This window comes from Oncorhynchus keta, chromosome 13 (assembly GCF_023373465.1).
Source record: "Oncorhynchus keta strain PuntledgeMale-10-30-2019 chromosome 13, Oket_V2, whole genome shotgun sequence".
Lineage (NCBI taxonomy): Eukaryota > Metazoa > Chordata > Actinopteri > Salmoniformes > Salmonidae > Oncorhynchus > Oncorhynchus keta.
The window spans coordinates 37,143,261-37,166,581 of record NC_068433.1 but is presented as its reverse complement, the minus strand read 5'-3'; the positions used below and the strand labels follow the sequence as shown (position 1 = coordinate 37,166,581).

Sequence of the window (23,321 nt, the reverse complement as noted above, 5' to 3'; positions counted from 1 at the left end):
AAGCATCCCCAAATAATGTTTCCACCTCCATGCTTCACGGTTGGGATGGTGTTCTTGGTTGTACTCATCTTCCTCCAAACACGGCGAGTGGAGTTTAGACCAAAAAACTCAATTTTTGTCTCAGACCACATGACCTTCTCCCATTCCTCCTCTGGATCATCCAGATGGTCATTGGCAAACTTCAGACGGGCCTGGACATGCGCTGGCTTGAACAGGGGCACCTTGCGTGCGCTGCAGGATTTTAATCCATGACTGCGTAGTGTGTTACTAATGGTTTTCTTTGAGCCTGTGGTCCCAGCTCTCTTCAGGTCATCGACCAGGTCCTGCCGTGTAGTTCTGGGCTGATCCCTCACCTTCCTCATGATCATTGATGCCCCACGAGGTGAGATCTTGCATGGAGTCCTAGACCGAGGGTGATGCACCTCAATGAATTTTGTAACTTTGTCCCAGAAGCATTTAACTGCAGGGCACTCCCACATTATATGAAGGAATGTGCCTAGCTGATTTAGGGGGGGGAACAGTAAACAGTTGGGTCAAATTTCATTGTAAAACTTTTCCTTGTATTTAAACACCAGTCTGTGAACAAAATTAAAATGTTTAAATTGATGGTTTGGATTATGGGATGTCAAGACTATAATTTTTCCATATTCTGTTCCAGTTAAAGTGTTGTTCAGATTCACTTAGATCTGTGGACCGTACTTTTTAAAAATGGTTAGCTCAGAATATAAGCTTTCCAGAAGTTGTTTATATATTAGAGATCAATCCTTTCGGTAGGACCGAGAATTTATTTATAAATCCCATCATTGGATGGTTCGGTAGTTGGGTTTCCCCAAGGGATTCTATAGGCCAGCAAATTGTAAAAATAGAGATAAAAAAAGAGTTGCCCGTTAACATACATTGAGAAACATTAAGAACACCTGCTCTTTCCATGACAGACTGACCAGGTAAAACATATGATCCCTTACTGAGCTCACTAGTTAAATCCACTTGAATCAGTGTAGATGAAGGGGAGGAGACCGATTTTTAAAGTCTCAAGACAATTGAGACATAGATTGTGCATATGTGCCATTCAGAGGGTGAATGGACAAGACAAAATATTTAAGTGCCCTTGAACGGGGTATGGTAAGTGCCAGGCTCACCGGCTTGTCAAGAACTGCAACACTGCTTGGTTTTTCACACTCAACTGTTGCCCATGTGTATCAAAAATGGTCCACCACCCAAAGGACATCCAGCCAATTTGACAACTGTATGAAGCACTGGAGTCAACATGGGCCAGCATCCTTGTGGAACACTTTTGACACATTTTCCATGCACGAATTGAGGCCTTTCTGAGGGCAAAAGGAGAGGGGGTACAACGCAATATTAGGAAGGTGTTTGATATACTCTGTGTATAGGGGTCTTTAAAATCTTGGAATGTTCTAAAATCATTATGTCCATGATTTCGGCAAGGGTACAGACTCCAACTGGAGGCTGCCCTCCAGTTCGCAAGGCATTATTGTGAAATATTGGAGCATAGCATGCCATTTTGATTCCCAGTTACATTGTTTTAAAATTTTGCGCCAAATAGAAATTGTGAGAGCAATAATTGGACCAAGGCGTAGTTTACATTGTTTAAGGGATATACAGTGGGGAGAACAAGTATTTGATACACTGCTGATTTTGCAGGTTTTCCTACTTACAGCATGTAGAGGTCTGTAATTTTTATCATCCAGAAAATCACATTGTATGATTTTTAAGTAATTAATTAGCATTCTATTGCATGACATAAGTATTTGATCACCTACCAACCAGTAAGAATTCCGGCTCTCACAGACCTGTTAGTTTTTCTTTAAGAAGCCCTCCTGTTCTCCACTCATTACCTGTATTAACTGCACCTGTTTGAACTTGTTACCTGTATAAAAGACACCTGTCCACACACTCAATCAAATAGACTCCAACCTCTCCACAATGGCCAAGACCAGAGAGTTGTGTAAGGACATCAGGGATAAAATTGTAGACCTGCACAAGGCTGGGATGGGCTACAGGACAATAGGCAAGCAGCTTGGTGAGAAGGCAACAACCTTTGGTGCAATTATTAGAAAATGGAAGTTCAAGATGACGGTCAATTATTTTCCACCATTTTCAAAGAAATTCATGAAAAATCTTACAATGTGATTTTTCTGGATTTCTTTTCTAATTTTGTCTGTCACAGTTGAAGTGTACCTATGATGAAAATTACAGGCCTCTCTTCTTTTTAAGTGGGAGAACTTGCACAATTGGTGGCTGACTAAATACCTTTTTGCCCCACTGTAGATGGCAATCGCCCCAGTCACTGTTAGAGCATTTAGAATTATTGACAGTGAGAGCGAATGATGCTGGTCAAGTAGTAATTGAGGTTTTTTCATTGAACCTTTTTATTTAACTAGGCAAGTCAGTCAAGAACAAATTCTTATTTACAGTGACAGGCCTACCCTGGCCAAACCTGGAAGATGCTGGGCCAATTGTGCGCTGCCCTATGGGACTCCCAATCACGGCCGGATGTGATGCAGCTTGGATTAAAACCAGGGACTACAGTGACGCCGCTTGCACTGAGATGCAGTGCCTTAGACCTTTGCGCCACTCGGGCACCCCCCGAGCCCCCCAAATATACTTGACTCTGTAAAGAATCTTAAAGTCCAACCTATACAAATAAACAATAAAGCCCAACATATTTTTACATTTTATTTTTAACTTGTTTCATGCCCACAAGGAAGGGGCGGAATGGGGAGAGTGGATGTAAAAGCATCCTCGGTTGATGAGAGACCTTAGATGTTTAGGGGGGTAGAGTGGGTGGGGGCTTAGGTTAGGCAGGCCCAGTGTCGGGTCCACCTCGATGACGGGATGAAGAGTGACAGTGTAACTGGCTCTGCCTGATTACTCCAATCATTCAATACCCATTACACAAGCATGGGGAGAGGGACGGAGGCCTTTCTGTTACATTACCCAGCATGCTTCTCTCTTATTACCTAGCCTGCCTCTCTGTCCTGTCAGCTGGTGTCTAATAGGGTTACAGGCATTCTCTGGCACTTAGCACGAGGTCACAACTAAGCTACTTATACCACGCAGGGCTCTAGTCGATACTAACTTTTTCCACGGGTGGCACTGGTGCAACTAACTTTCAGTTGATGACCACATCACATGATTTGGTTGCAGTAATTTTTACCGGACCGGTGTCCCTTAACGTCGGCTCTGGGATTCTATCCAGCAACCTTTCGGTTAATGTCCCAACATTCTTAACCGTTACGCTACATGCCGATCCTATCTTGACCTACCCTCCATCCACACATACATCTACCGAACAAAAATATAAACGCGACATGTAAAGTGTTGGTCCCTTGTTTCATGAGCTGAAATGAAATATCCCAGAAATGTTCCAAATGCACGAAAAGGTTATTTCTCTCAAATTTGGTGCACAAATGTGTTTACGTCCCTGTTATTGAGCATTTCTTCTTTTTGCCAAGATAATCCATCCACCTGACCGGTGTGGCATATCAAGAAGCTGATTAAACAGAATGGGGACTGGGGACATTAAAAGGCCACTCTAAAATGTGCATTTTTGTCACACAGCACAATGCCACAGATGTCTTAAGTTTTGAAGGAGCGTGCAATTGGCATGCTGACTGCAGGAATGTCCATCGGAGCTGTTGTCAGAGAATGTAATGTTGATTTCTTTACCATAAGCTGGCTCCAATACTTTTTCAGAGAATTTGGCAGTATGTCCAACCTACCTTACAACCGCAGACCTCATGTAACTATGCCAGCCCAGGACCTGTGGGGTCGTCTGAGACCAGCCACCCGGGGAGCTGATGAAACTGTGTGGTTTTGCACAACCGAAGAATTTATGCACAAACTGTCAATCGTCTCAGGGAAGCTCATCTTCATGCTCGTCATCCTCACCAGGGAATTGACCCGACTGCAATTGACGTCGTAACCGACTTCAGTGGCCAAATGGTCACCTTCAATGGCCACTGGCATGCTGGAGAAGTGTGCTCTTCACAGATAGTTTCAAATGTGCTGGGAAGATGGCAGACGGCAATAAGTATTCAACCCCTTTGTAATGGTAAGGCTCAATACGTTCAGAAGTAAACATTTGCTTAGCAAATCACATAAGTTGCATGGACTCACTCTGTTTGCAATAATAGTGTTTTAACATTATTTTGGAATGACTACCACATCTCTGTACCCCACACCGTTGTGTGGGCAAGTGGTTTGCAGATGTGAACAGTGTGCCCCATGGTGGGGTTATGGTAAGGGCAGGCATAAGCTACAGACAGTGAACGCAATTGCTTTTTATCGATGGCAATTTGAATGTCGTGATGAGATTCTGAGGCCCATTGTTGTGCCATTCATCCACCGCCATCACCTCATGTTTCAGCATGATAATGCACTGCCCCGTGTCACAAGGATCTGTTCACAATTCCTGAAACTGAACATTTCCTAGTTATTCCATGGCCAGACATGTCACCCGTCGAGCATGTTTGGGATGCTCTAGGTCGACATGTGCAACAGCGTGCTCCAGTTCCCACCAATGTCCAGCAACTTCGCATGGCCATTGAAGAGGAGTGGGACAACATTCCACAAGCTACAATCAACAGCCTGATCAACTCTATGCGAAGGAGATGTGTCGCGCTGCATTAGGCAAACGGTGGTCGCAACAGATGCTCTCTTGTTTTCTGATCCATGCCTCTATGTTTTGTTTTTAAGGTATCTGTGACCAACAGATCCGTAGTATCTGTATTCCTAGTCATTTCAATTGATTTTCCTTACATGAACTGTAACTCTGTAAAATCTTTGAAATTGTTCCTTTAAAAAAATATATTTTGTAAGATGACAATCATGTTTCCAATTGATTGTTTGGAGCGAAATCTTTGCTCTAAACAAAGGTTATTATGTTTGAGGGGTAACCGGTAGAAACGAGAGTGATGGAAAGAGAGAAGAGTGACACTGCGGTAGTATAAATCTCCTATGGTAGATAATTAAGGAGATGGTGGTAGAGAACTGAATTATACATGTAGCCCTACAGGTGGGAGCTGCTCTCTCTCGCTCTCAATCTCTTTCATTCTTTGTCAACCTTATCTCAGCCTCCGCCCCCCCTCCCCCCCTTCTCTTCTCTCAACATGCACTCACCGGGTGGACATCTACTGATCGGTGTACTTACTACTTCTTTTTTTTCTTCTCATCCTCTGATTTTGTTCTGTTTGATTTTTGACCCCTAGTGTCGCAGTGCTGTTTTGGGATCTGAGAGTGATCCTGGTGACGGTGTCTAATCACACTGTACAGGCTAGCATGATTGCCATGTAAGGTTGCTTCAGTACATAGCCGACTCAGAATAAGATAGTACATTAGTATCGGCATGTTTTTTTGGCGCAGCACTATTAAGAGAAAGACTGATCAAAGGCTGTGGAGTAAAGTAATACCAATATCTATATTGGGGGGGGGGGTGCATTAATTTGTGTGTAGGTTAAGTTGTGAGTGACGGGTCATTATAAATGACTCAACGTAGTACTTGTATGGAGACTAGTGTTGTGATGTGGATAGTCATTTATAATGGATGTTAGTTCCACAGGCTGTTGAGCTGTGTTTCTTTACTGTAATTGACATTCTCATAGACAATAAGTACCATGAGTGGTGAGCCTACGCACAACAACAGACAGTGGTGTAGTGAGGGGTAAACACTGTTTCTACACCTTTTTTTTTTTTGACAAAAAATAAAATCGCATTGAAAATATGGGGAGCGTTACTTGACTCACAGTGAACGCCGATCAGCGTTTGGCCACCTATTTTTATCACTGATATTCATTTTGACCAGTCACCTCAGCATTGATCTACAGTATGGCAGTGTTTACCCTACCATTCCTTACCATTTGTATAAGGACGGTGGATCCCCTCACTTAGCTCTGTTGCTCCCGAACAAAGAGTATGGCTTCTATTGTCACGCACTCCTCCAGCATCTTTTCATTTTTTTCCCTGCGTCTCACAAATGTTCTTCTTTGTGATCCGAACACCTCAAACTTAGATTCGTCTGTCCATAACACACCCCCCATCTTCATCTTTCCAGTGTAATTTTGTATAATTGAAATTGATAAACTCGTATGTTTTGAATCTGGTGTCGTTTTGTGTAGCTGTTCATTTACCATGTGCCTCCAGTCTGTGAGGTTGTGAGAGGAGCTGCCCTCTCTCTTCCAGTATTCATGAGACTCTGTGGTTGTGTGTGTGCAGGGACAAAAGGTGAGCAGGAACACTGTGTTGAGCTCCGGTGTGGGGCTAAGAGGAGGCGTGGTCTGCCCAGTCACCCGATGACACCTGACACTACTGGAGTCAGCCAGGCGAGGAGAGGGGGAAGGAGGGGAAAGTGGTCAGTAAGAAAAGAAGAGGATGAGAGAGACAGAAAAAAGTGAGGAAACGAGAAAGAAACGAGACATTCAGTGAAACAATTACCAGAGTCTCCTCTCGTCTGTCAGGTGTGTATTGACTAGTGACCAGCCTCTTAGCACCTCGATCACTCTGTAACCTTTGTGGCTCTGTACAGGGCAGAGCAGTGAAAGGAGCCAAGTGGGACAATGTAAGAGGATCACGATCTCATCCCGTGATTATCATTCTGTACTGCAGGGGTTGAAATTGTATCACAGCACAGAAGCTACCAGAATAACACAGTTATTATTCTGAAACGGCCCCTTGTAAAGATGTGACAATGTGATCCGGAACATCTCAAAGGTTTGGGTTTTCATTTTTTATTTTCTACCAGATCTTGAGCAAAGACACACAGACTGATGTGTCTTCTGGAATCTATGTGCATTAACAAAGGGGGTAAAGAAATCTGATGATCATCATCAAATTTTATTGGTCACATGGTTAGCAGATGTTAATGCGAGTGGAGCGAAATGCTTGTGCTTCTAGTTCCGACTATGCAGTAATATCTAACAAGTAATCTAAAATAAATCCACGACTACCTTATACACACACATGTAAAGGGATGAATAGAATATGTACATATAAATGTATGGATGAGCGATGGCGTGCCCTATAGGCAAGATGCAGTAGATGGTATAGAGTATATACATATGAGATGAGTAATGTAGGATATGTAAACATTATTAAAGTGGTGTTATTTAAAGTGACTAGTGATACCTTTTGTTAAGTCCATTTATTTAAGTGGCCAGAGATTTGAGTCTAGGTTGGCAGCAGTCTCTCTATGTTAGTGATGTCTGTGTAACTGTGGGTGGACCATTTCACTTTGTCCGTGATGTGTACGCCGAGGAACTTAACTTGACACCTTTTCCACTACTGTCCCATGGATTGGGGGGTGCTCACCCTGCTGTTTCCTGTAGTCCACGATCATCTCCTTTTTGTTGATGTTGAGTGAGAGGTTATTTTCCTGACAACACACTCTGAGGGCCCTCACCACCTCACTGTATGTTGTCTCGTCATTGTTGGTAATCAGGCCTACCACTTTTGTCGTCTGCAAAACTTGATGATTGAGTTGGAGGTGTGCATGGCCACGTAGTCATGGGTGAACAGGGATTACAGGAGAGGGTTGAGAATGCACCCTTGTGGGGCCCCAGTGTTGAGGTTCAGCAGGTTGGAGATGTTGTTTCCTACCTTCACCACCTGGGGGTGGCCCCTCAGACCCAGGGTCTCGAGCATAATGATGAGTTTGGAGGGTACTATGGTGTTAAAAACTGACCTGTAGTCAGTGAACAGCATTCTTACATAGGTATTCTTCTTGTCCAGATGGGATAGTGCAGTGTGATGGCGATTGCATCGTGAGTAGACCTATTGGGGTGGTAAGCAAATTTGAGTGTGTCTAGGGTGTCAGGTGGGGTGGAGGTGATATGATCCTTGACTAGTCTCTCAAAGCACTTTATGATGACAAGTGAGTGCTACGGGGCGATAGTCATTTAGTTCAGTTACCTTCGCTTTCTTGGGAACAGGAACAATGGTGGCCATCTTGAAGCATGTGGGGACAGCAGATAGGGATTGGTTGATTATGTCTGTGAACACACTAGCCAGCTAGTCTGCACATGCTCTGAGGACGCAGCTCGGCATGCCTTCTGGGCCGGCAGCCTTGCGAGGGTTAACACGTTTAAATGTTTTACTCACGTTGGCCATGGAGAAGGAGAGCCCACAGGCTTTGGTAGCGGGCCGTGTCAGTGGCACTGTATTGTCCTCAACGCGAGCAAAGAAGTTGTTGAATTTGTCTGGGAGCAAGACGTCGCTGTCCGCGACTGGGCTGGTTTTCTTTTTGTAATCCGTGATTGACTGTAGACCCTGCCACATACGTCTCGTGCTTGAGCCGTTGCATTTTGATGATACCAGTCGTGTGTGTGTGTTTTTCAGAAGAGGAGTTGAGGAAGCTACGAGAGGAAACCAATGTGGAGAAGATGAAGGAAGAGCTGGAGAGAGAGCGAGGGAAGAGGCTCGACCTCGAACTGAGGATGAACGAGGTGCTAAAATCCAGGTGTGTGATGGAGAGAGTGAGGGGAACAATGTGTGTCGTCTCATTCTCTAAGTGTTGCTTGCTTAGAAAACACTTAGTTAGTCACTTCACTCTGTCTGTCTGTGCTGCCTTCAGTGCTGCAACACTCTACTCCCTGCCTACCATCCTCCCTATCCCAGTGAGGGGTCCTTTGGTGGGGTGGATCACCCTGGGCTGCAGCGGGTATAAATAGCAGCTTGGTTGGCACATGGCAGGGAAGTCCTCAAGGACCGTGTGTGTGCTCACTGTAGTGTTTGCATGTGTCATAACCAAATCACGCGCCTCTATATCAGAGCGCAGAGCATGATGCAGCAGTTATGTTAGTCTTGGGGACGTTCACTTATGTATCCCAAAACTATCTTTTGGTATTTGTTTCATTAGTCCATTGTTGATATAGTCCCAAACATGTTTTGCATGTCAACAATCAAGTTTAACATAACTTTCAAAATACACAAATGCTGCAAATACCAAAATAGCATTTTTCTGGGGGGGTGGAATTTTCCTTTCAAGTAAAGGCTTCGGGTTCACCCTGTCTACTCAGAATGGATTTCAGTGGCATTTTAGCTCCTGCCAAAAGGACACCGTGTGGAATGTCTCCTTGGCCGTACAGTAAGGTCCACAAGGCCATAGTGGGGGCATGAAGACACATTACACATCAAATAACCAAAATCTTGGGGTGCATAAAGCCCATGGATGTTTGTTTACATAGTGTTGCAAAGACTCACTCTTTCTCCTCTCCTCTTTTTCTATACTTCTATCAGTTTGGAAGACTCGCCGCCACAGCCTGCCCGTAAACCCCCGTCTCCAACGCCTGCTGCCAATGGCAAAGACGCAGGTAAAGCAAGGCAGAAAGTGGACTGTGGCGTAACACCTATGACTGCTGATTAGTATACACCAAAAACTGCCCCTACCTTTACTGTTTATGGAATTGAAGAGACCGGATTGATACTGCTCACACCTATCCCAGTCCTTCAGATCTGCAAAGACTCAAAAGGATAAGGGAATAATCTGTAGAAAAGTCACTTAAATCAGATGCCAGTTTCGGTATTTTAACGAGCTAAGCTTTCAAGCTTTGGGTCAGAAGAAACCTTTGTTAGAAATTGCAGTAACTCTCATAGATCACTGACATAAAAGGGTTTGTAGGGCCACAGGGCAGCTAGGGACTGAGAGACTGTGGGAAGGCATTCAGGAGTTCGGTTGAAGCCAGTGGGAGTCTGGTGGGACTGTAGAGCTGAAGGGAAAAGGACAGGAGACAGAACAGGGGGAGGAACCGACGTTTGCTCTGACACTTTAGGGACTGGGATATGTGGATGTGTGTGTTTTACAGTGGGAGTGTGTAGGGATGACTATTCTTGAAAGACTGGGGGGGGATTTCACATATGTGACTCACCACCAGGATTCGATCTTATGTAGCAAAATTTGAAATAGTGTTTTTTACATTGGATAAAAGTAAAGCATTACAAAATGGTATGTCATACACTGCATTTTTGAGGAACAATGGGAAAATAATTCTGCGTTGAAAGTTAATAAACTTGTAAACTCACTTTTGAGAAAATGGCCGATGAATGTTTTCGTATCGATTGAAGAGCTCTTCTTTGTCTACGCTCTGTCCAATGATTTGTTTACTGACAACGGGTGTTGTACACTTTAGCTTAAGACATGTACAGTTGAAGTCGGAAGTTTACATACGCCTTAGCCAAATGCTACAACTTTGGAAGTATGCTTGGGGTCATGACCCATTTGCAACCAAGCTTTAACTTATTGACTGATGTCTTGAGATGTTGCTTCAATATATCCACATAATTTTCCTCTCTCATGATGCCATCTATTTTGTGAAGTGTACCAGTCCCTCCTGCAGCAAAGCACCCTCACAACATGATGCTGCCACCCCTGTGCTTCACGGTCGGGATGGTGTTCTTTGGCTTGCAAGCCTCCCCCTTTTTCCTCCAAACATAACGATGATCATTATGGCCATACAGTTCTATTTTTGTTTCATCAGACCAGAGGACATTTCTTCAAAATGTACGATCTTTGTACCCATGTGCAGTTGCAAACTGTAGTGTGGTTTTGGAGCAGTGGCTTCTTCCTTGCTGAGCGGCCTTTCAGGTTATATGACTCGTTTTTCTGTGGATATAGATACTTTTGTACCTGTTTCCTCCAGCATTTTCACAAGGTCCTTTGCTGTTGTTCTGGGATTGATTTGCACTTTTCGCACCATAGTACGTTAATCTCTAGGAGACAGAACGCGTCTCCTTCTTGAGCGGTATGACGGCTGCGTGGTCAAATGGTGTTTATACTTGCATACTATTGTTTGTCCAGTTGAACGTGGTACCTTCAGGCATTTGGAAATTGCTCCCAAAGGATGTACCAGAATTGTGGAGGTCTACAATTTGTTTTCTGAGGTCTTGGCTGATTTCTTTTGATTTTCCCATGATGTCAAGCAAAGAGGCACTGAGTTTGAAGGTAGGCCTTGAAATACATCCACAGGTACACCTCCAATTGACCCAAATGGTGTCAATTAGCCTATCGGATGCTTCTAAAGTCATGACATTGTTTTCTGGAATTTTCCACGCTGTTTAAAGGCACAGTCAACTTAGTGTATGTAAACTTTTGACCCACTGGAATTGTGATACAGTGAGTTATACGTGAAATAATCTGTCTGTAAACAATTGTTGGAAAAAGTTACTTGTGTCATGCACGAAGTAGATATCCTAACCGACTTGCCAAAACCTATAGTTTATTAACAAGACATTTGTGGAGTGGTTGAAAAACGAATTTCAATGACTCCAACCTAAGTGTATGTAAACATCCGACTTAGCTAGCTAGTTAGGTAGGTAAACAATGAACCTAGCTAGGTGAACAATGTTTAAGATCATACACGTCACGTAATGAACGACCCAGCCAGCTATCGTTAGCTTGTTAAACAGCAATGAACATAGTGGTTCTTCCTTTAAAGTTGCTGTGTACTGCAGCACAGCTTGCAGGGTGCTGCAGAATTCTATGACATGTTATTTAAGTCTCAGCCATTGTTGCCAGAATGATGCAATTTACCACAATGTGCCACCTTCTATCACGAATGACCGCAGCATAAGCTCAAAAATCTTTTAAAGGAAGAACCACTGTACTAATGTTACCTTGCATGAATCTGCTGGGCGCTAACCAACCAGGTTTAATGTTGGCTAGCTAACATTAGGCTCTAACTAGCAAAGCAAATGGCTCTGGGATACGAATAATAACGTCAGCTAGGGAGCCAGCCAGCTAACGTTAGCTAGCTAACAGTACACTTTAGCGTAAGACATGTAGCTAGCTAGGTAAACGTGTAAGGTCACACTATCATGCATGATGGAGGCGTCTCCCTGTCACGGATGCCATGCCACTTTTGCCCTAAGTTTGAAGATGTAATCCAGAAATAGGTGTTTTCTCTATCATACTCTAAATCCACCGATTTTAAAACTCGATCCTCCAGAAAGTGCAGAGCAACACTGTGGTCCTTCTGTGGCTCAGTTGGTAGAGCATGGCGCTTGTAACGCCAGGGTAGTGGGTTCGATTCCGGGACCACCCATACGTAGAATGTATGCACACATGACTGTAAGTCGCTTTGGATAAAAGCGTCAGCTAAATGGCATATACATATACTATACTTATGTAGCTCCAATACACAATACATATATTTCTTTAAAGCCGTGTTCGATGGCAGATCAATCTGAACTCCTCTCTCTGCATGTCTAGCCCACTCATTATCTCAGCCAATCAAGACTTGTAATTTTAACAATTTTATTGGTATTTACAGATTAAACATACAACTTTAAGGCACATGAAAGATCACATGCTCCAGAAGGCCGTTTTTTCTGCCAACAAGAATAATGAATGGCTCTCATGTTAAGTTGTGACTTGTGACATACGCATAGATTCCTGAAACAGATCACACACACACACACACACACACACACACACACACACACACACACACACACACATTAAAACTATAACCCAGCAGTAAGGACAGGCAGCTTTAATAGCAGTGTTTAGTGCAAAACACTTTCTGGGTGCTGAACATCCTCATTAGCAGAGATATTTTAGTGTGCATGGAGCACAGATTACTGCCAGGCAGCCTATCCGTCAGCAGGCTGGAATAATACACTGTTTGTGTGTGTGGGTTGGGGGAGAGGCGCTGTAGAAGTATCTCCTTGAAAATCAATTATTTTAGGGTTCCAGAACCAGTTGTTCGTCTAGTAGCTTCAGGTGCTGGTGACACTGGCAAGGGTGTTTTTATTTTAGGAAATGGGCTAAGTTTTTAATCTAGGCCAGACAGGCCCACAGTGTTAGAGCAGCCTCACCAAATGTAGAATGTGTGTATGTGTGCGTACATGAATTTGTTTCTGTAAGAGAGACACAAGGAGCTCAGTGTGTAATTTAGGTTAATGGGTCTTAACTCTTAAATTAAAACAGCTTCTGAACTGGGAGATCTACAGACCTGTATCTCCTTCTGTACCTGTCTTCATTTCAATAAACAGCTTCAGGTAGTTATAGAAGTTGCCCCTAGGCACAGGTCTAGGAACAGAAATGCCAAACCGACAGGGAGGCAACTTCTTTGTACTAATTATAAACCTGTGCTGCCTGTAACCTCTCTTCCTGTCTCGCACTTGTTCTCGCTCTCTCTCTTTCTGTCTTTTGAATGTATGTTTATTTATATTCAGTAACAAGATAAAAGACGAAAGAGCATACATGAGTCCTCTTCCAGGTATACAATAACATAAAACACCCACACACAAAAAAAGAAGCCTAATGACAACATGATCTTCAACTCGGCCCCTCCAGACAAAGACAAGCCGCCACAGGGGGAGACCCTGTACTTGCGGGCATGGAGATGGCTCTACGACAGGGTGGGGGTCTACATAGAAGACTTCCGCTTCGTCCCGGAGGAGAACACTGTGGAGGCTGAGGAACCGCTAAGTGCTAAAAGGTACATTGTTGTGTTCCTACGATGTGCTGAATGAATGGGTCCACCCATCATGGAATATTGATTTTGAATGGCAATGTCTATTCTTGTAATCTTATTTCTATGTACTGGACTAGGTGGTGAAAACAGCAGTCACATTGAGATGCTGTGTTGTAGTAGTCATTATCTGAATGTTGTGTATTTGTTGCACCCCTCATGGCCAGTACGCTACCACTCACAGAAACAGTAGTAGTCTTCTAACCTTAATGGTAGTGATGTGAATTCTATACAGACAGAAGACCTCTGGACATTCTGTATATGTTGCACAGCACTGCATGAGCAACATGACCAGGGTGGTTTTCAGTAGGAAGTAAGCTATTTTAAAATGGTGTGAAACCATGTAACACTCACAGAAACATTAGTGCGATGTTCAGACATTTGATTGGCTGGTAGGCCCTTCCTGTCTGGGTTTAATATGAGGTCATGTAAGGCATATTGGCCACAGGGAGTGAATACAATATATGTGCCCTCTAGTGGTGGCTTGACCACACTACGACTCCCTGCAGCCATTGACTGAGGCTATAGACATTGCCCTCGGCGCACTGATTTAGGATCATCTTCACTATCCCCCAATTCTAACCTTTACCATTAGGGGGTAAACTCCTAATGGTGACATATGAGATGCAACTCATATATCATGCTCCTCTTTACTCCACTTTAAGCTGGCTGGGTTCAGTCTAGGACTTGGCTCATTTTCCTGCTAAGCACACATCTGATTGTGACCTTAGGCAGAAAGCTACTGTAAACGCACAAATACATACACAGTTTGAAGTGCCCACGGATTGGATTAAAGTTGTCAGTGCAGGAATAAAGGATGTGCTGTATTGTAGCTGACCTTGTGGAGAGGGGAGAATGGAGAGGACAGAGAAATAGATCGAGCTCTTCATTCTTTTCTCCTCCTCCTCCTCGCCTCTGCGTGACTCATAAACAGAATGATCAGTGGGTTGAGGTGTAGCCACCTCCGCTAGCAGGAAACATTTCGCTCTTTGTAGTAGATGTTTGAGAATTCTGTTTCCCCACGGTGTAGTGTCTGTGTGAAGTGCTTGCTAAAGTTCATGTTGTTTCATCTACCATTGTATGTCCTCTCTCTCTCTCTCTCTATCTCTATCTCTCTCTATCTCTCTCTCTCTCCAGGCTAACAGAAAACATGAGGCGACTCAGTGAGTGTTTATAGATTAATACCCACTCAGAACTTTCTGCCATTGAGCTACTGTTGTCAGATATTGTTGTAGCGTGACAATGGGTTGACAACTGATTTTTTTTATTTTTTATTTCAGAGCGAGGAGCCAGACCGGTAACGAACTTCATGAGGAACCTCTCAGCCTTATCCAACTGGCACTCAGTGTACACCTCAGCTATTTCCTTCATAGTGAGTACAACTGCTCCGATCTGTCTTTTCTAAAGGGATATGCGAGTCATGTCCAAATCCGTCTGAAAGTAACTTCATTGAGCTACACAATTAATTTGAGGAACTTTAGGATGATATAGACATGAAGTGCGAAAAATGCTAATATCGGTACCATTGACTCGCCTTGGAGTTGTGCCACAAATGTAATAAGTTACCATTTGGAAACATGGCCAGGCAAACAAAACCAAAGCATGGATTTCTGTCATACCGTGTCCATAGACTGCTTACAGGGTAAGGAAAGTAATTTATAACTTGGGTGAGCTATCCCTTTAGTGAGCTGTCCTGTATAAGTTTGACTAGTTAAATAAAGGGTAATTAAAAACCTTTTTTTTTTACTACTGTAAACATTATCTCACGGCTTTGAAACATGCTATAATGCTTGTCTCTTCAAGTTCCTCTCATTCAATATCCCAAATTTCACACTCTATTCAGTAGTGCTTGTCATTTGGAAGACATGTATATTACATCTGATTGTGAGAAATAGGATGTAGGCTAAGTACTGTATATAAATGATGAATGTCGTTTGTGTTTCCTCCGGGCTCAGATCTACATGAATGCTGCGTGGCATGGCTGGGCCATCCCCATGTTCCTCTTCTTGGCCATCCTGAGGCTCTCCTTGAATTACCTCATTGCTCAGTAAGACAAGCATACCACACACACACACACACACATTTATATATATTACATTTATTGATGATAATGAGTGATGCAGCTACACTGAACCAGAGTATATGAGCAGAGCTGGAGCGAGTAGCAGAGCGTGCCCAATTTGACGGGAGTGTGGAGCGAAATTCCCAAAAGCTGGAGCGTCGTCCTCCTCACCCGCTCCAATTTAGCATTTGTAGTTTACTTGTGTGCTGATATAGCCCCTTGCTATAGCTACTGAAATGGTGTTCCCTAAATATTTTCATTAAAGAAACTGATAAAACACACAGGTGCTAAATCAAGGTGACTTGCAAAGATGAGGACCAAGAGAGGGAGTGCGGTGATAGTGTCCACAACTAAAGAATCATTGTGGAGTCTGAAAAGACATGTATCCAAAAAGCATGATGGTGTACTTACTACATGCACATGCTAAAATAAGGGAGTGAGGTGTGTGTATAACTTTAGACCGTCCCCTCGCCCATACCCGGGCGCGAACCAGGGACCCTCTGCACACATCAACAACTGACACCCACAAAGCATAGTTACCCATCGCTCCGCAAGTGACGTCACCAATTGAAACGCTATTTAGCGCGCACCACCGCTAACTAAGCTAGCAGTTTCACATCCGTTACGTGTGTGTGTGTGTGTGTGTGTGTGTGTGTGTGTGTGTTAAACATCGTGTGTCATTGATACTGCAACTCGCTGTTGGCTGGGCTCCCTGCCTGTGCCATTAAACCCCTACAACTCATCCAGAACGCCGCAGCCCGTCTGGTGTTCAACCTTCCCAAGTTCTCTCACGTCACCCCGCTCCTCCGCTCTCTCCACTGGCTTCCAGTTGAAGCTCGCATCCGCTACAAGACCATGGTGCTTGCCTACGGAGCTGTGAGGGGAACGGCACCTCAGTACCTCCAGGCTCTGATCAGGCCCTACACCCAAACAATGGCACTGCGTTCATCCACCTCTGGCCTGCTCGCCTCCCTACCACTGAGGAAGTACAGTTCCCGCTCAGCCCAGTCAAAACTGTTCGCTGCTCTGGCTCCCCAATGGTGGAACACACTCCCTCACGACGCCAGGACAGCGGAGTCAATCACCACCTTCCGGAGACACCTGAAACCCCACCTCTTTAAGGAATACCTAGGATAGGATAAAGTAATCCTTCTCACCCCCCCCCCCTTAAAAGATTTAGATGCACTATTGTAAAGTGGCTGTTCCACTGGATGTCATAAGGTGAATGCACCAATTTGTAAGTCGCTCTGGATAAGAGCGTCTGCTAAATGACTTAAATGTAATGTAAATGTAAATTGTAGCAAAGTATTTATAAACAAAACATTTGAGCAGTTAAACTTTCGTTCATATTCATTCTATTATCTATTAGAGGCCGATACTGATTAATGGAGGACCAAAAAAAGCCGATACCGATTAATCAGCCGCTATATTAAAATGTATTTGTAATAATGACAATTACAACAATACTGAATGTACACTTAATATAATACATCAATAAAATCAATTTAGCCTCAAATTATTAAACATGTTCAGTTTGGTTTAAATAATGCAAAAACAAAGTGTTGGAGAAGAGAGTACAAGTGCAATATGTGCTATGTAAGAAAGCTAACGTTTAAGTTCCTTGCTCAGAACATGAGAACATATGAAAGCTGGTGGTTCCTTTTAAGAGTCTTTAATATTCCCAGGTAAGAAGTTTTAGGTTGCAGTTATTATAGGAATTATGGGACTATTTCTCTCTATACGATTTGTATTTCATATACCTTTGACTATTGGATGTTCTTATAGGCACTTTAGTATTGCCAGTGTAAGAGTATAGCTTCCGTCCCTCTCCTCACTCGACAACAGCCACCCTCGAAGCAGCGTTACCCATGCAGAGCAAGTGGAACAACTACTCCAAGTCTCAGAGCGAGTGACGTTTGAAACGCTATTAGTGCTAACTAGCTAGACATTTCACATCGGTTACACCAGCCTAATCTCGGGAGTTGATAGGCTTGAAGTCATAAAAAGCACAGCGAAGAGCTGCTGGCAAAACGCACGAAAGTGCTGTTTGAACGAATGCTAACGAGCCTGCTGGTGCCTACCATCGCTCAGTCAGACTGCTCTATCAAATCATAAACTTAATTATAACATAACACACAGAGAAATACGAGCCTTAGGTCATTAATATGGTCGAATCCGGAAACTATCATCTCGAAAACAAAATGTTTATTATTTCAGTGAAACACGGAACCGTTCCGTATTTTATCTAACAGGTGGCATCCATAAGTCTAAATATTGCTGTTACATTGCACAACCTTCAATGTTATGTCATAATTACGTAAAATTCTGGCAAATTAGTTTGCAACGGGCCAGGCGGGCCAAACTGTTGCATATACCCTGACTCTGTGTGCAATGAACGCAAGAGAAGTGACACAATTTCACCTGGTTAATATTGCCTGCTAACCTGGATTTATTTTAGCTAAATATGCAGGTTTAAAAATATATACTTCTGTGTATTGATTTTAAGAAAGGCATTGATGTTTATGGTTAGGTACACGTTGGAGCAACGACAGTCCTTTTTCGCGAATGCTTATCACATCGATTATATGCAACGCAGGACATGCTGGATAAACTAGTAATATCATCAACCATGTGTAGTTAACTAGTGATTATGGTTGATTTAATGCTAGCTAGCAACTTACCTTGGCTTCTTACTGCATTTGCGAAACGGGCAGTCTCCTTGTGGAGTGCAATGTAAAGCAGGTGGTTAGAGTGTTGGACTAGTTAACCGTAAGGTTGCAAGCTTGAATCCCGAGCTGACAAGGTAAAAATCTGTAATTCTGCCCCTGAACAAGGCAGTTAACCCACCGTTCCTAGGCAGTAATTGAAAATAAGAATGTGTTCTTAGCGGACTTGCCTAGTTAAATAAAGGTGTAAAAAAAAAAATTGTTTTTTAAAATGTTTTGGGCCAAATCGGTGTCCAAAAATACCGATTTCCAATTGTTATGAAAACTTGAAATCGGCCCTAATTAATCCGCCATTCCGATTCATCGGTCGACCTCTATTATCTATACAATAGGCCATCATTGATTTATTTATTTAACTAGGCAAGTCAGTTCTTCATTGTAAAATCTTATTTACAATGGCGGCCAAACCCGGACGATGCTGGGCCAATTGTGCGCCGCCCTATGTGACTCCCAATCACGGCCGGATGTCCTACAGCCTGGATTCGAACCGGGGACTGTAGTGACGCCCAATAGGCCTGGAATATTCCCACATTCAAGCAGCTTTTTGTTTTGATTGGGTTATTTAGCCTAAAAACCTTTAGGCCTACATATAGAAATACAAAAATAAAAAACAACACTGCATCTCTGCCCAGCCTGGCGAGTGGCCAACAGGGTGTTTAGCATCCCCAGTGGCTCTGCAAGTGTGGAGAGAATATTCTCCGCTGCTGGCCTGCTCTCACAGGAGCCTGAAGCCACAGACTGGCCAAACTCATGTTTCTAAAAACGTATTCCAAGGCACAAATGAGCTTTTTTTTGTTTAAATTGTATAAGTAAGTCACAATTTATAAACTAATGATTTTAAGTGCTGAGCGCTTTATGACCCTACCAGTCTATTGTGAAATGCTTCACAAATGTATTCATTTGTAGGCTATAGCCTTCAATTAATTGAAATAATGTAGCTGAAATAATTCAATCTCGTTCCTTCTTAGGCTCCCTGTCTGGCTCCTGTTTTATATGTTGGTTAATGTTAGCCTATTTTCATGTTTATTCAAATACTTTTAATTCAAATCCTTATGGTTTGGTTTCAATACTTTACAACCAATTGGTAGGTCCAGGTAGTCACAAAAATAGGTGGGTGTTGGTTAAACTTATTTTAAAGAATGGAGCTTATTTGGAGTGTTTTTTAGCAGAGCAAGATGCTCTGCACTGAACAAAATATAAACGCAACATGCAACAATTTCACGAACATTCCAAACATGCTCAATGGGTTACATGTCTTGAGTATGCAGGCCATGGAAGAAACGGGGATATTTTCAAAAATGCAGTTGTGTTCGTTGTCCGAAGCTTATGCCTGCCCCTACCATAACCCCACCGCCCCCCTGGCGCACTCAGTTCACAATGTTGACATCAGCAAACCGCTCGTCAACAAAACGCCATACACGCTGTCTGCCCGGTACAGTTGAAACCAGGATTCATCCGCGAAGAGCACACTTCTCCAGCGTGCCAGTGGCCATCGAAGGTGAGCATTTGAGTCTGTTACGACGCAGAACTGTAGCCAGGTCAAGACCCTGGTGAGGACGACGAGCACGCAGATGAGCTTCCCTGAGAAGGTGTCTGACAGTTTGTGCAGTAATTCTTTGGTTGTGCAAACCCAGTTTCATCAGCTGTCCATGTGGCTGGTCTCAGACGATCCTGCAGGTGATGTGGAGGTCCTGGTCTGGCGTGGTTACACGTGATCTGCGGTTGTAAGGCCGGTTAGACGTACTACCAAATTCTCCAAAATGACGTTGGAGGCGGCTTATGGTAGAGAAATGAATTAAGATGAAATTCTCTGGCAACAGCTTGGACATTCCTGCAGTCAGTTTGCCAATTGCATGCTCGCTCAAAACTTGAGTCATCTGTGGCATTGTGTTGTGACAAAACTGCACATATTAGAGTGGCCTTTTTTATGCACCAGCACAAGGTGCACCTGTGTAATTATCATACAGTTTAATCAGTGTCTTGATATGCCGACCTGTCAGGTATATAGATTATCTTGGCAAAGGAGAAGTGCTCACTAACAAGGATGTACAACATTTGAAAGAAATTAGCTTTTTTTTGTTGCATAAGGACAATTTTGGGGACATTATTTCAGCTCATGAAACAAGGGACCAACACTTTTACATGTATTTATTTTCATTATTGTTGTTCATATTCACCAAGTTGGGATCAATAAATCCATACTCTGCTCTCAATTACATGTAATTACACGGTACCTACCTATTTAATGTGGGGCAACTCATTTTCACAGAGTCCTTTAGAGCAGGGATGGGCAACTTTGATGGGGGTGGGGCCCACAAAATCTGAACTCACCATGGGGGACTGCAGTGGCTCGCAGGTCTCTGTACCCTCATCCATACCCACACATGCAGTCAGAGCCATCCCTAGTTTAAGGGGACCCTGAGCAAAACCTTGTAACCCACCCCGCCTTGCGAACAAAACATTTTTAGCGGCCCTCTTGACAGCAGAGGGAAAATTGAAGTTGCAGATTTAATTTCCTGCAATTTTACTCATTTTGCCATTGGGTGGAGAGAGAGAATTGCATGAATTCTGAGTGACTTATAAAATCAATGGGTCAGTAATTCAACAACGATTACTACAAGTGTAGATAGCTGGCCGCTAGACTAACTTACCAATCTAAAGAAATTTAGCTGACATGGGCTAATTGAGTGACTGATATAAGAGAAACTTCTGATGCACAACCAAATGTTGTGTATTCTATTATTCAAACTCTCAACATTAAGTTGAGACCCCGACTGAGTTCTAAAAAAAGGAATTGAAATTGATCCGCAGGTGCAGGCCACCAGTTTTCCATCCCTGCTTTAGAGTTTTGACGTCTTTTCAGTTATTTTGATCTCTTCCCTTTTTTTTCCTTTTCAGAGGTTGGAGGATTCAGTGGAGCATTGTGCCGGATATTACGGATCCTATAGTAAGACCTCCCATTTTCACATGACTTCCTCTGACATCACAGCCTGTCGTATTTCCTACCTTTTTGGAATGGAATGAGCTGATTTTTAATTTGGGGTTTCTTTCATGTAGGAACCGTCAAAGGATGACTTGACTGTGTCTGAAAAGTTCCAGTTAGTGCTTGACGTTGCACAAAAAGCCCAGGTACAGTAGTAGTGACCATACACAAGCACGCGTACATACACGCAAACACACCACATTTAGACATTGTATGTTTCGGAAAAGTCATTTTGTTGGGCTTTTTTCACAGAACCTTTTTGGTAAGATGGCGGATGTTTTGGAGAAAATAAAGAAGTAAGTAAGAAATGGCCGTTTCACTGTCTTACCGTTCTGTACTTTTTCTCTAAGTTGGTCTGAATAGTTGATCAAACGGTTTCCCTCTTACTATCGCCTTCTCTCTCTGTGTGTGTGTGTTCAGCCTGTTCATGTGGGTGCAGCCTGAGATCACTCAGAAGCTCTACATAAGCCTGTGGGTTGCCTTTCTCTCGTCCTGCATACTGCCCTTTAAACTTGTGGGCTTCATGATTGGTGAGTACATGCACACACAATCATACACACTGCTGTAGCCCTCACACACACACACACACACTGAGTGAAATGCTATGGTCACGTAACATTCAATATAAAAACACCACTTTATTCTCTTTGCTGCCCGGGGGCATTGTCTCTTGGCACAATTTTTGTTCCTCTCTAAAGCAATTGGTCTTCTCCTGTGTGTTCCCTGTTGGTGGCTGTGGAGGCTTTAAGAGGAAGGAGACTGACTGAGCCATTTAGTTGACAGCAGACACATGTTTTTAGAAATACATAAAACGTGTAAATAAAAAAGTATGCCAACATATGTTTTGGTACAATCACTGTACTTTACAAAATTACTGTCAACTTTTTTTTGTTTTTATAATAATTTGACTCTTCTTTTTTTTTTCTCTCGCTCTCAGGACTGTATGCAGGGATCAAATTCTTCATCATAGACTTCTTGTTCAAGAGCTGTCCCAAGCTGAGGGACAAATATGACACACCTCACATCGACTGGAACAACCTACCAACTGATCCCCAGCTGAAGGAGAGGACCAACGCTACAATGTCCCGACGGGTGAGGACACGCACTTATGAATGCATACACATGTATACATATCCACACACACGTACACATATCCACACACACGTACACATATCCACACACACGTACACATATCCACACACACGTACACATATCCACACACACGTACACAGCATATACGGTATACAATAACACACAGGCTGTCATCTGACAACTTTTAAAAAAATAACTTGGCCCCATAGAGAAAGGAACCAATTCTTTATCCAACCCAAACTTCCCTAACACTGGCCTATATCCAAATGCTAAATAACTAAACCCCAAAGTATCTATTACAACTGAAGGATAGATTTTTATTTTTTATTTTTAAATAATTGTCGTAACTACTGTCAAACATTGTAATTATTTTATCTTATGATGAGCCTTAACCCTTTTTTTATGTTGAGCCCTTACTTAATTTACCTCGACACTGTCACCTGAATGTCATGATCTGTCGTGTGTGTGTGTGCGAGACTGTGTTGAGTGTTGAGTGTTTGCAATGGCTATCTTGGTTTGTTTCCTCAGCCAATTGGCAGTAATGTTAGTGGTGCTAGATGGGCTTTGCTTTAGTGACTGTCACTATACGTTGTGTTTTGTTTCTCTCTCTCAGCTGTCTGGGTCTGAGAAGGTAGGGACTCTGGTGTGCCTCTGTCCCCTTATGTTACGTAGTGCCTGTGTGTGCCACCAGCTAAAACATGTATATACACTACCGGTCTAAAGTTTTAGAACATCTACTCATTGAAGGGTTTTTATTTTGTTTTTACTATTTTCAACATTGTAGAATAATAGTGAAGACATCAAAACTATGAAATACCACATATGGAATCATGTAGTAACCAAAAAAGTGATAATCACCCTTTGCCTTGATGACAGCTTTGCACACTTGGTGTTCTCTCAACCAACTTCATGAGGTAGTCACCTGAAATGCATTTCAAATAAAAGGTGTGCCTTCTTAAATGTTCATT

General features: G+C 43.0%; 1 protein-coding gene across 3 annotated transcripts in view; it reads left to right on the top strand.

Annotated features, from left to right (window-relative positions):
- The window catches only part of LOC118392258 (GRAM domain-containing protein 4-like), a 67,916-nt gene that overhangs the window by 37,799 nt on the left and 6,796 nt on the right, over positions 1 to 23,321 (top strand). For 2 of the 3 annotated variants that reach the window (XM_035784047.2, XM_052460066.1), the window contains 12 exons: positions 8,356 to 8,476; positions 9,256 to 9,329; positions 13,313 to 13,457; positions 14,628 to 14,653; positions 14,771 to 14,862; positions 15,446 to 15,537; positions 21,177 to 21,225; positions 21,336 to 21,407; positions 21,514 to 21,557; positions 21,682 to 21,791; positions 22,199 to 22,353; positions 22,967 to 22,984. In XM_035784047.2, the coding sequence (XP_035639940.1) occupies positions 8,356 to 8,476; positions 9,256 to 9,329; positions 13,313 to 13,457; positions 14,628 to 14,653; positions 14,771 to 14,862; positions 15,446 to 15,537; positions 21,177 to 21,225; positions 21,336 to 21,407; positions 21,514 to 21,557; positions 21,682 to 21,791; positions 22,199 to 22,353; positions 22,967 to 22,984 (998 nt within the window). The remainder of the gene's footprint in view (positions 1 to 8,355; positions 8,477 to 9,255; positions 9,330 to 13,312; positions 13,458 to 14,627; positions 14,654 to 14,770; positions 14,863 to 15,445; positions 15,538 to 21,176; positions 21,226 to 21,335; positions 21,408 to 21,513; positions 21,558 to 21,681; positions 21,792 to 22,198; positions 22,354 to 22,966; positions 22,985 to 23,321) is intronic. The other variant, XM_035784049.2, reaches the window with a different exon arrangement.